General features: G+C 40.1%; 1 protein-coding gene across 6 annotated transcripts in view; it reads left to right on the forward strand.

Annotated features, from left to right (window-relative positions):
* LOC131937820 (rap guanine nucleotide exchange factor 1) overlaps positions 1-12,806 on the forward strand; it is a 60,083-nt gene that overhangs the window by 36,063 nt on the left and 11,214 nt on the right. For 5 of the 6 annotated variants that reach the window (XM_059295480.1, XM_059295482.1, XM_059295479.1 and 2 more), the window contains 7 exons: positions 276-508; positions 1,115-1,212; positions 2,826-3,006; positions 4,127-4,202; positions 6,195-6,224; positions 9,369-9,540; positions 11,481-11,669. In XM_059295480.1, the coding sequence (XP_059151463.1) occupies positions 276-508; positions 1,115-1,212; positions 2,826-3,006; positions 4,127-4,202; positions 6,195-6,224; positions 9,369-9,540; positions 11,481-11,669 (979 nt within the window). The remainder of the gene's footprint in view (positions 1-275; positions 509-1,114; positions 1,213-2,825; positions 3,007-4,126; positions 4,203-6,194; positions 6,225-9,368; positions 9,541-11,480; positions 11,670-12,806) is intronic. The other variant, XM_059295483.1, reaches the window with a different exon arrangement.

The following is a 12,806-nucleotide window of genomic DNA, read 5'->3' on the forward strand; positions in this document are numbered from 1 at the left end:
CTTACATGTAATACCTCACTATCAGGGCTAACTCTTACATGTAATACCTCACTATCAGGGCTAAATCTTACATGTAATACCTCACTATCAGGGCTAAATCTTACATGTAATACCTCACTATCAGGGCTAAATCTTACATGTAATACCTCACTATCAGGGCTAACTCTTACATGTAATACCTCACTATCAGGGCTAAATCTTACATGTAATACCTCACTATCAGGGCTAAATCTAACATGTAATACCCTGAACCATTTGAGATGATTTTTTCCCAGTCCAAGCCTATGTTCAGATGTTTGGCTCCCTGAGCCAGCCCAGAACTCTGGAGGAGACCATATCCAGACACTCAATTCAGTTCTACGAGGCCCAGTGGCACCAGCACCAGCGCGAGTTGTTTTACCCACGCTCCAACACCATCTCCGTGCTCTCTGACATTTCCACTGACTCCTCCATGAGTGGAGGCTCCTCTGAGCTCTTATCAAACATCCCACAGAACTCTCTCAAAAGGGTTGGTCACTTTATACAGCTTTCATTTCTTGCTTAAGCTTTTTTACACAAATTGTTCAAATAGCATTTTAAAATTCAATTACAGAATAATAAAAATGTGTTTTTGAAAATATTCCCTCAATGCTTGATGTGTGTACCAGAGGTGTTGTCTGACCACTCCCCCCATTGATGTGTGTTGTCTGACCACTCCCCCCATTGATGTGTGTAGTGTTGTCTGACCACTCCCCCCATTGATGTGTGTTGTGTTGTCTGACCACTCCCTCCATTGATGTGTGTAGTGTTGTCTGACCACTCCCCACATTGATGTGTGTAGTGTTGTCTGACCACTCCCCCCATTGATGTGTGTTGTCTGACCACTCCCCCCATTGATGTGTGTAGTGTTGTCTGACCACTCCCCCCATTGATGTGTGTAGTGTTGTCTGACCACTCCCCCCATTGATGTGTGTAGTGTTGTCTGACCACTCCCCCCATTGATGTGTGTAGTGTTGTCTGACCACTCCCCACATTGATGTGTGTAGTGTTGTCTGACCACTCCCCCCATTGATGTGTGTTGTCTGACCACTCCCCCCATTGATGTGTTGACTGACCACTCCCCCTGTCTCTCCAGATGTCAGACATCAGCCATGTCAGCCAGCAGTCCACAGGTTCTAGCCAATCGGATGTCTCCTATGGTGACTTACTAGGACTTGGCAAATCTTCTGATTGGTCAGCCATTCTTTCACCTTGATACAGTTTTTTCTCTCAAATAGTCAGTTGTAAGATGTGATTGTGTGACCAGCTGTAAGATGTGATTGTGTGACCAGCTGTAAGATGTGTGACCAGCTGTAAGATGTGTGACCAGCTGTAAGATGTGATTGTGTGACCAGCTGTAAGATGTGATTGTTTGACCAGCTGTAAGATGTGTGACCAGCTGTAAGATGTGTGACCAGCTGTAAGATGTGATTGTGTGACCAGCTGTAAGATGTGTGACCAGCTGTAAGATGTGATTGTGTGACCAGCTGTAAGATGTGTGACCAGCTGTAAGATGTGATTGTGTGACCAGCTGTAAGATGTGATTGTGTGACCAGCTGTAAGATGTGTGACCAGCTGTAAGATGTGTGACCAGCTGTAAGATGTGATTGTGTGACCAGCTGTAAGATGTGTGACCAGCTGTAAGATGTGTGACCAGCTGTAAGATGTGTGACCAGCTGTAAGATGTGTGACCAGCTGTAAGATGTGTGACCAGCTGTAAGATGTGTGAAAAGCTGTAAGATGTGATTGTGTGACCAGCTGTAAGATGTGTGACCAGCTGTAAGATGTGTGACTAGCTGTAAGATGTGATTGTGTGACCAGCTGTAAGATGTGTGACCAGCTGAAAGATGTGTGACCAGCTGTAAGATGTGTGACCAGCTGTAAGATGTGTGACCAGCTGTAAGATGTGATTGTGTGACCAGCTGTAAGATGTGATTGTTTGACCAGCTGTAAGATGTGTGACCAGCTGTAAGATGTGTGACCAGCTGTAAGATGTGATTGTGTGACCAGCTGTAAGATGTGTGACCAGCTGTAAGATGTGATTGTGTGACCAGCTGTAAGATGTGTGACCAGCTGTAAGATGTGATTGTGTGACCAGCTGTAAGATGTGATTGTGTGACCAGCTGTAAGATGTGTGACCAGCTGTAAGATGTGATTGTGTGACCAGCTGTAAGATGTGATTGTGTGACCAGCTGTAAGATGTGTGACCAGCTGTAAGATGTGATTGTGTGACCAGCTGTAAGATGTGTGACCAGCTGTAAGATGTGTGACCAGCTGTAAGATGTGTGACCAGCTGTAAGATGTGTGACCAGCTGTAAGATGTGTGACCAGCTGTAAGATGTGATTGTGTGACCAGCTGTAAGATGTGTGACCAGCTGAAAGATGTGTGACCAGCTGTAAGATGTGTGACCAGCTGTAAGATGTGTGACCAGCTGTAAGATGTGTGACCAGCTGTAAGATGTGATTGTGTGACCAGCTGTAAGATGTGATTGTGTGACCAGCTGTAAGATGTGTGACCAGCTTTAAGATGTGTGACCAGCTGTAAGATGTGTGACCAGCTGTTAGATGTGTGACCAGCTGTAAGATGTGTGACCAGCTGTAAGATGTGTGACTTGCTGTAAGATGTGTGACCAGCTGTAAGATGTGTGACCAGCTGTAAGATGTGTGACCAGCTGTAAGATGTGTGACCAGCTGTAAGATGTGTGACCAGCTGTAAGATGTGTGACCAGCTGTAAGATGTGTGACCAGCTGTAAGATGTGTGACCAGCTGTAAGATGTGTGACCAGCTGTGCTTGTGTCCCCCACAGCTCCAGCCTGACGCCCCACTCCCCTAGGATGTCATTACCTCAGCCTGTGATGGCCCCTGGTCACAAGTGTGAAGCTCCCCTTGCCCAGCCTGAGATCCAGAAAGATTCAGACTCAGACTTCAGTGAGCTCAACCTTCTGGATGATGTGGAAATAGAGGACCAGTTGATTCTTAAAGAAAAGGTTTACTTTTTTTACTGACATCATACATATCTTATCTTAGTTGTATCTGATAGGACAAGATACACATCTGTCCATTTTTTTACAATAAAAAGCCAAAGTAGGTTTGAAAATTCCACTAGTTGTGAAACAACCAGTCTGCTACTACTGTGAAAATTCAAATCCCTCATTTTGTGTTCTCAGTTATAACACTTATAGGATGGAAAGTCTTGCAACTGGGGGTGGTTAAAGGGTAGCCTGACACTTGACCTACTTTTTTTTTACCATCGTCATGGTAATCATGGCTGCTGAAAACGACGATACTGTGATTCCGTTTTTTTAACAATGTTTAATGGTCATTTCATAAATATATACTTAAAATAATTATTTTTGCATTTTTTAAGTATAATTCAATGATACCGGTCATGTTTTAACAATGGACGATTAGTGTCTGATGCAAACTTGCCATTTGTACTTTTATTTTTGTCTAATCGCTGAGAATATTGAGTAGAACATAATAAAAGTAAGCAAAACGTGAATTGCTGTACTTGATATTGTTCTAAATTTACTAAAAATATATTTTAAACTATAGAAAATTATAAATTGATTTCTACTAAAATAATGTCATTAATTTTTAAAAAATCATGCAGAGTAAAAACAAAACCTATTAAACATAATTTGATCGACACAAAAGCAAACTAAGCCTGCCCATTTTGCCCGCCGTGTATTTGAATGGGGATAAATCTAGCTAACAGCAGTGAACAGTCAATGGCATCACAGCAACACTCCTTAAAAAAACTAACCCACCGTATCACTGAAAATCAGTCATATCATCGTAGCCATTTAAAAACAAACAAATCATTTTCTAGGCTACTGCTTAAATTTGAAAAATAGAATTGATAGCAAATTAAAGGTAAATAAATGAAGTTTTTAATTGTCATCTTGGACAATAAGAAGTTTAAAATCTTAGGCGACTCCCTATTGAAGGCTGGTATAACAGCCAAGCTATGGAATGCTGTTAACTTTAGTTTACTTAAGACAATGCTTGATTTTTCTTTCAATATTTGGAACAAGTTAATACCTTGCAGCTACACTCCCTACTAATATCTAGATATTGAAGAATGCTGTTTGTGTTTTGTCACAGAATGAGGATGGTCCGGAGGTGAGGGGTGGGGCAATAGATGCTCTCATAGTTCATGCAACACAGGCTGGCAAAATTGGTAAGTGCTTTTAACTTAGACGGGGGAATAAACTCTAAAGGAGGCCAACTTTCTGAAGCATAACTATGTTAGAGATTTTTAAATAAACATTAGACCCAGTAGAATCAGACCTTAATTATCATCACTCAGTAAAAATTAGACCGAGTAGAATCAGACCTTAATTATCATCACTCAGAAAATATTAGACCGAGTAGAATCAGACCTTAATTATCATCACTCAGTAAAAATTAGACCGAGTAGAATCAGACCTTAATTATCATCACTCAGAAAATATTAGACCAATTAGAATCAGACCTTAATTATCATCACTCAGAAAACATTAGACCCATTAGAATCAGACCTTAATTATCATCACTCAGAAAACATTAGACCCATTAGAATCAGACCTTAATTATCATCACTCAGAAAACATTAGACCAATCAGACCTTAATTATCATCACTCAGAAAACATTAGACCAATTAGAATCAGACCTTAATTATCATCACACAGAAAACATTAGACCAATCAGACCTTAACTGTCCTCACACAGAAAACATTAGACCCATCAGACCTTAATTATCATCACACAGAAAACATTAGACCAATCAGACCTTAACTATCATCACACAGAAAACATTAGACCAATCAGACCTTAACTATCATCACACAGAAAACATTAGACCAATCAGACCTTAATTATCATCACACAGAAAACATTAGACCAATCAGACCTTAATTATCATCACACAGAAAACATTAGACCAATCAGACCTTAACTGTCCTCACACAGAAAACATTAGACCAATCAGACCTTAACTATCATCACACAGAAAACATTAGACCCATCAGACCTTAACTGTCCTCACTCAGAAAACATTAGACCAATCAGACCTTAACTATCATCACACAGAAAACATTAGACCCATCAGACCTTAACTGTCCTCACTCAGAAAACATTAGACCCATCAGACCTTAACTATCATCACACAGAAAACATTAGACCAATCAGACCTTAACTATCATCACACAGAAAACATTAGACCCATCAGACCTTAACTGTCCTCACTCAGAAAACATTAGACCCATCAGACCTTAACTATCATCACACAGAAAACATTAGACCAATCAGACCTTAACTATCATCACACAGAAAACATTAGACCCATCAGACCTTAATCACCACCCAGAAAACATTAGACCCATCAGACCTTAACTGTCCCCCAAACCACCAAGAGTTGCATGATGTCATGTGATAGTTGCTGGGTCAGCCCAGTCCTGGTCAGACATTGAGCACATGCAAGTATGTAGTAGTATTGTGTTTGACTTGAGGCATCCACTAACAGCTGGTTCAAAAGTCATTCTCTTTCTCGCCCCTCCACAATCATCTCTTTGGGCCCATTGAGGAAATGAAATAATTTGGTCTATAAGATGGAAAAGTAGTTTTGTTACTGTGGTTACCAAATCAGTGGAATGGCCATAGAGGTGGAAAGGGTTCAAGTGTAATGGTATGCTATTTGGTATCATTTTTTCAGCTATTATTTATAAATCTTAACTGCTTTTCTTTACACAGACTTTAAGTTTATATTTTGAATTAGAAACAAAACAAACTAGGTCCAAACAATATTTTAATACTTTGATCCTGGAAATATTCTTCAAAGAAGAAAGATTTCAAGTTTTTTTAGTACCATTTGCATAAAAAGACTAATTTTAGTAATTTTGAATAAGTGCCATTTTTTTGAAAAAATAAAAAAAATGTCCAAAAAATACAATCTGAATTGTATGGGACCAGTTAAAACAAGTTAAAATGGCTGCTCTAGCTTTATCATGACCTTAATGTTGGCATATAAACAGTGGAAATAAAGGAAGTATTTCAAACTGAATGCATTGCTCCTCTCTAAAGAGTTGAAGTAGAAGCAAGATTGATGTTTTAAAGTAGAAAGTTAGATAATAGTTTAAAAAGTGTCTTGATCTACCTCTATTAACAATGTGTTGTTTTTGATACCTGCTAAAGGATCAGAAGGGGACATAACAGAACAAAAAGGTAACCCATCCTCCCACAATCCTCATGTTGTACGCACCCATTTTTTTGTTTCCTGCTTTCATTTGATTGTTTATCTCTAGGTTTTTTTTTACAATCATTCACTGACAGTTTTGATCGATGTTTGTCTCTTAATCTTTTACCTTTTTTAACAACACACAACAATACCTGTGTTCCTATACACATACCTGGTACCAAATGTGAGCCATAATGAGTCCATGAAACAATGAATCAATGATCACATTGAGCCATCTCAATCATCACATTGAGCCATCCATGAAACAATGAATCAATGATCACCTTGAGCCATCTCAATCATCACCTTGAGCCATCTCAATCATCACCTTGAGCCATCTCAATCATCACCTTGAGCCATCTCAATCATCACATTGAGCCATCCATGAAACAATGAATCAATGATCACATTGAGCCATCAAAATTATCACCTTGACCCATCCATAAAACAATAAATCAATGATCACCTTGGGCCATCTCAATCATCACCTTGAGCCATCTCAATCATCACATTGAGCCATCTCAATCATCACATTGAGCCATCTCAATCATCACATTGAGCCATGTCAATCATCACATTGAGCCATCTCAATCATCACATTGAGCCATGTCAATCATCACATTGAGCCATCTCAATCATCACCTTGAGCCATCCATGAAACAATAAATCAATGATCACCTTGGGCCATCTCAATCATCACATTGAGCCATCCATGAAACAATGAATCAATGATCACCTTGGGCCATCTCAATCATCACATTGAGCCATCCATGAAACAATGAATCAATGATCACCTTGGGCTATCTCAATCATCACATTGAGCCATCTCAATCATCACATTGAGCCATCTCAATCATCACATTGAGCCATCCATGAAACAATGAATCAATCATCACCTTGAGCCATCTCAATCATCACATTGAGCCATCCATGAAACAATGAATCAATCATCACATTGAGCCATCTCAATCATCACATTGAGCCATCTCAATCATCACCTTGAGCCATCTCAATCATCACATTGAGCCATCCATGAAACAATGAATCAATGATCACCTTGGGCTATCTCAATCATCACATTGAGCCATCTCAATCATCACATTGAGCCATCTCAATCATCACATTGAGCCATCTCAATCATCACATTGAGCCATCTCAATCATCACATTGAGCCATCCATGAAACAATGAATCAATCATCACCTTGAGCCATCTCAATCATCACATTGAGCCATCCATGAAACAATGAATCAATCATCACATTGAGCCATCTCAATCATCACATTGAGCCATCTCAATCATCACCTTGAGCCATCTCAATCATCACATTGAGCCATCCATGAAACAATGAATCAATCATCACCTTGAGCCATCTCAATCATCACCTTGAGCCATCTCAATCATCACATTGAGCCATCTCAATCATCACCTTGAGCTGTATCAAGTGCTGAATCAAGCTTGGATTTTATGGGGAATTAGCAAGGATCCTTTTCTATTAGAAACAGTTACAACTTCTGACAGGAATGTGAAGTGACATGTTCTGACAGGAATGTGAAGTGACATGTTCTGACAGGAATGTGAAGTGACATGTTCTGACAGGAATGTGAAGTGACATGTTCTGACAGGAATGTGAAGTGCCATGTTCTGACAGGAATGTGAAGTGACATGTTCTGACAGGAATGTGAAGTGACATGTTCTGTCAGGAATGTGAAGTGACCTGACAAGTCTCATTTATGGCCATCTGACAAGTGACATCATGACCTGATTGACAAGTGACATTTTGTGCCCTTTCTAACAAGAAACATTTCATAGGCCTAACACAAGCATGAGCTGTATGAAATAACACAAGCTCAATGTCATGCTTTAATGTCATGTTTGATGTCATGTTTGATGTCGTGTTTGATAGTCGTCTCAGCTTTCCTTGTTGAACTGAAATATTTAATATAGAAGACAATTTTCTCTGACAGTAATGCTTGAATGATGATATCTGTGTGTGTTTTGTTAACAACAACATACTGGTGCCTGTTTGAATGATGATCTCTGTGTGTTTTGTTAACAACAACATACTTGTGCCTGTTTGAATGATATCTGTGTGTGTTTTGTTAACAACAACATACTGGTGCCTGTTTGAAAATGTAACCTGGACCTAAAGGTCATTTTTTTAGGCTGACCTATTTTCACTGAAGGCCATTTTTAGGCTGACCTATTTTAACTCAAGCCATTTTTAAGCCTACCTTTCAAGACCTTTTTTTTTATTCAAGACCTTTTTTTTAAGCTGACCTTTTTCCCCTTAATGTTGTATAGAAGACATTGTAGTTGCACTGATCTCTAGTTTTGTCCAGGTTCAGTTTGAAATGTTTCCTGAGCAGCTAGCACTGATTAGATTTTATTTCTCATTATTGTCATTACAGTATTAGCACTTATTTATATTGCATTATATTTCTGTTTGTGTTTTTCCTAATATTTCTCCTCATTTCCTTTTCCTGAGCTTTTTTTTTCCTGTGTGAACTTGACATCATTTGTTGCTGACCTTTTTCTGCACTCTTTTCTTTCTTCACAAATTCTATTCTTGATACTCAGGTGGAGAGTCAAATCTTCCCTAGATACTAGTACACAACACATACCTTCATCCTAGCCCAGTGACGCATTGGGAGGGTAGGGAGGTTACAAACCCCCCCCCCCCCCCCCCCATGGACCACTCTGTAAAAAAAAAATTTCAGTCATAATACTACTGTTACTTATTTAAATCTATTTCTGAATCAGTATATATGTATAAATGTAAGTGTATGTTGAGAACAGTCATCTAAATACTGACGCTATGATCCCTCTTAGTTGGTTATTTCCCTCTCTCACCCCCCCCCCCACCACAACCACCACCACCACCACAATTGCATAGAGCGAAATTAATATCACACCCAGGTATATGCTGGGTAGGATAAAGATACTTGTACCTAACACATCCTAGCCCTTAGTAAAGTCATCATTGTGTTGATAAGTAAGCAGTGAAGTGTTGATGAAAAATGTGAAGGTTTTGTAGCTGTGCCCAGTGTAGCCTACTTAAATGAGTGAGCCCCTTTGATGCAGTCCATTGGTGCAAACATTGGTGTTGAAATGTGTGAACTTTTCTTGTAGAATTCATGTACCAAGAAGCATTCCTGACCACATACAGAATGTTCATCTCACCTAAAGCTTTGATGGAGAAGCTGCTGTATCGCTTCCACAAGTTCCACCATGCTTCAGACCACAAGAAGAAATTGGCACACAATGCCTTCTCCCTGCTCATTAGAGTAGTTGATGAACTGGGGTAATTTGTACTCGTTTTTAATACTTTATTTTGCTAGTCAAATTTAGTGACTCAATTTTGACCCATTGTAACTAAACCATTTTTTTGTGTGCACATGTTTACATTCTATGGCAATGCATAGCTTCCATGAAATTAAATATTAAACGAGTCATTGAAAGTAAACTTGAAGGTGATAAAGTAGCAGGCAGTTTTGGAGATTTTTTTACCTCATTAGTGTAGAGATTTAGTATATAGCAGAACTTTTTCAACATTTGATTCTATTGGATTGTAATCAGCTGTTAGACAGAGAGCATCATAAGAAGATGCTCAATCAGATACCATAGAGGAGCATAGAAAGATGCTCAATCAGATACCATAGAGGAGCATAGAAAGATGCTCAATCAGATACCATAGAGGAGCATAGAAAGATGCTCAATCAGATACCATAGAGGAGCATATAAAGATGCTCAATCAGATACCATAGAGGAGCATAGAAAGATGCTCAATTGGCTGGCCTAGAGGAGCATAGAAAGATGCTCAATTGGCTGGCCTAGAGCAGCATAAGAAGTTGCTCTTGTCTGTCTGTACACCTGGCCACTTGTCTGTCTTTACACCTGGCTACATTTCTGTATATCTGGCCACATGTCTGTCTGTACACCTAGCTACTTGTCTGTACACCTGGCCACTTGTCTGTACACCTGTTCACTTGTCTGTACACCTGTTCACTTGTCTGTACACCTGTTCACTTGTCTGTACACCTGTTCACTTGTCTGTACACCTGTTCACTTGTCTGTACACCTGTTCACTTGTCTGTACACCTGGCCACTTGTCTTTCTGTTGTCTGTCTGTACACCTGGCCACTTGTCTGTCTGTTGTCTGTCTGTACACCTGGCCACTTGTCTGTCTGTTGTCTGTACACCTGGCCATTTGTCTGTCTGCACACCTGGCCACTTGTCTGACTGTACACCTGTTCACTTGTCTGTACACCTGGCCACTTGTCTGACTGTACACCTGTTCACGTGTCTGTACACCTGTTCACTTGTCTGTACACCTGTTCACTTGTCTGTACACCTGTTCACTTGTCTGTACACCTGGCCACTTGTCTGTCTACACCTGGCCACTTGTCTGTCTGTACACCTGGCCACTTGTCTGTACACCTGGCTACTTGTCTGTCTGTACACCTGGCCACTTGTCTGTCTGTACACCTGGCTACTTGTCTGACTGTACACCTGTTCACTTGTCTGTACACCTAGCTACTTGTCTGTCTGTACACCTGGCCACTTGTCTGTACACCTGGCTACTTGTCTGTCTGTACACCTGGCCACTTGTCTGTCTGTACACCTGGCTACTTGTCTGACTGTACACCTGTAATTTGTCTGTACACCTAGCTACTTGTCTGTCTGTACACCTGGCCACTTGTCTGTACACCTGGCTACTTGTCTGTCTGTACACCTGGCCACTTGTCTGTACACCTGGCCACTTGTCTGTCTACACCTGGCCACTAGTCTGTCTGTACATCTGGCCATTTGTCTATCTACACCTGGCCACTTGTCTATCTACACCTGGCCACTTGTCTGACTGTACACCTGACTACTTGTCTGACTGTACACCTGGCCACTTGTCTATCTACACCTGGCCACTTGTCTATCTACACCTGGCCACTTGTCTGTCTGTACACCTGGCTACTTGTCTGACTGTACACCTGTTCACTTGTCTGTACACCTAGCTACTTGTCTGTCTGTACACCTGGCCACTTGTCTGTCTACACCTGGCCACTTGTCTGTACACCTGGCCACTTGTCTGTACACCTGGCTACTTGTCTGTCTGTACACCTGGCCACCTGTCTGTACACCTGGCCACTTGTCTATCTACACCTGGCCACTTGTCTATCTACACCTGGCCACTTGTCTATCTACACCTGGCCACTAGTTGTAATACCTGATGAATTTGTCTGTCCCCAGAGGTAATGAGCTGGACACTTTGATAGTTGAGCGTCTGATGAACCTAGTCTATGACCTTATCTGTGAAGGTGCCCTGAACTTGGCCAGATTATTGAGGAGAAAATTGCTGGAGAAGTGTGAGAAGAAACAAGCAGATCTGTTGGACCAGCAGCAGGCAGCACCTGTACAGTCAATAGAGCTGGGCTCAAGGTCAGTCTCTCTTCTATGGTCGTTAGCCCATTTCTAGATCTGCGCTCATCCATTCATAGAGTTTTGTGCAACTAGCAAATCAATCATTTATATTGCAATTTATGTTTTAACATGTAGCCATGTGTAATACATTGATGATGTGCATTTTATTTCATACCTGTACTGATCTTTTGATCGTATTTTATACCTGTACTGATCTTTTGATTGTATTTTATACCTGTACTGATCTTTTGATCTTATTTCATAGCTCCACTAATCTTTTGATCTTATTTCATAGTTCTCCTGATCTTTTGATCTTATTTCATAGCTCCACTGATCTTTTGATCTTATTTCATAGTTCTCCTGATCTTTTGATCTTATTTCATAGTTCCCCTGATCTTTTGATCTTATTTCATAGCTCCCCTGATCTTTTGATCTTATTTCATAGCTCCCCTGATCTTTTGATCTTATTTCATAGCTCCCCTGATCTTTTGATCTTATTTCATAGTTCTCCTGATCTTTTGAACTTATTTCATAGCTCCCCTGATCTTTTGATCTTATTTCATAGTTCCCCTGATCTTTTGATCTTATTTCATAGTTCTCCTGATCTTTTGATCTTATTTCATAGTTCCCCTGATCTTTTGATCTTATTTCATAGCTCCCCTGATCTTTTGATCTTATTTCATAGCTCCCCTGATCTTTTGTTCTTATTTCATAGCTCCCCTGATCTTTTGATCTTATTTCATAGCTCCCCTGATCTTTTGATCTTTTTCATAGCTCCCCTGATATTTTGATCTTATTTCATAGTTCTCCTGATCTTTTGATCTTATTTCATAGTTCCCCTGATCTTTTGATCTTATTTCATAGTTCCCCTGATCTTTTGATCTTATTTCATAGCTCCCCTGATCTTTTGATCTTATTTCATAGCTCCCCTGATCTTTTGATCTTATTTCATAGCTCCCCTGATCTTTTGATCTTATTTCATAGCTCCCCTGATCTTTTGATCTTATTTCATAGCTCCCCTGATCTTTTGATCTTATTTCATAGCTCCCCTGATCTTTTGATCTTATTTCATAGTTCTCCTGATCTTTTGATCTTATTTCATAGCTCCCCTGATCTTTTGATCTTATTTCATAGCTCCCCTGATCTTTTGATCTT

This window comes from Physella acuta, unplaced genomic scaffold (genome assembly GCF_028476545.2).
Source record: "Physella acuta isolate Inbredline_101_S28 unplaced genomic scaffold, ASM2847654v3 ptg000223l, whole genome shotgun sequence".
Lineage (NCBI taxonomy): Eukaryota > Metazoa > Mollusca > Gastropoda > Physidae > Physella > Physella acuta.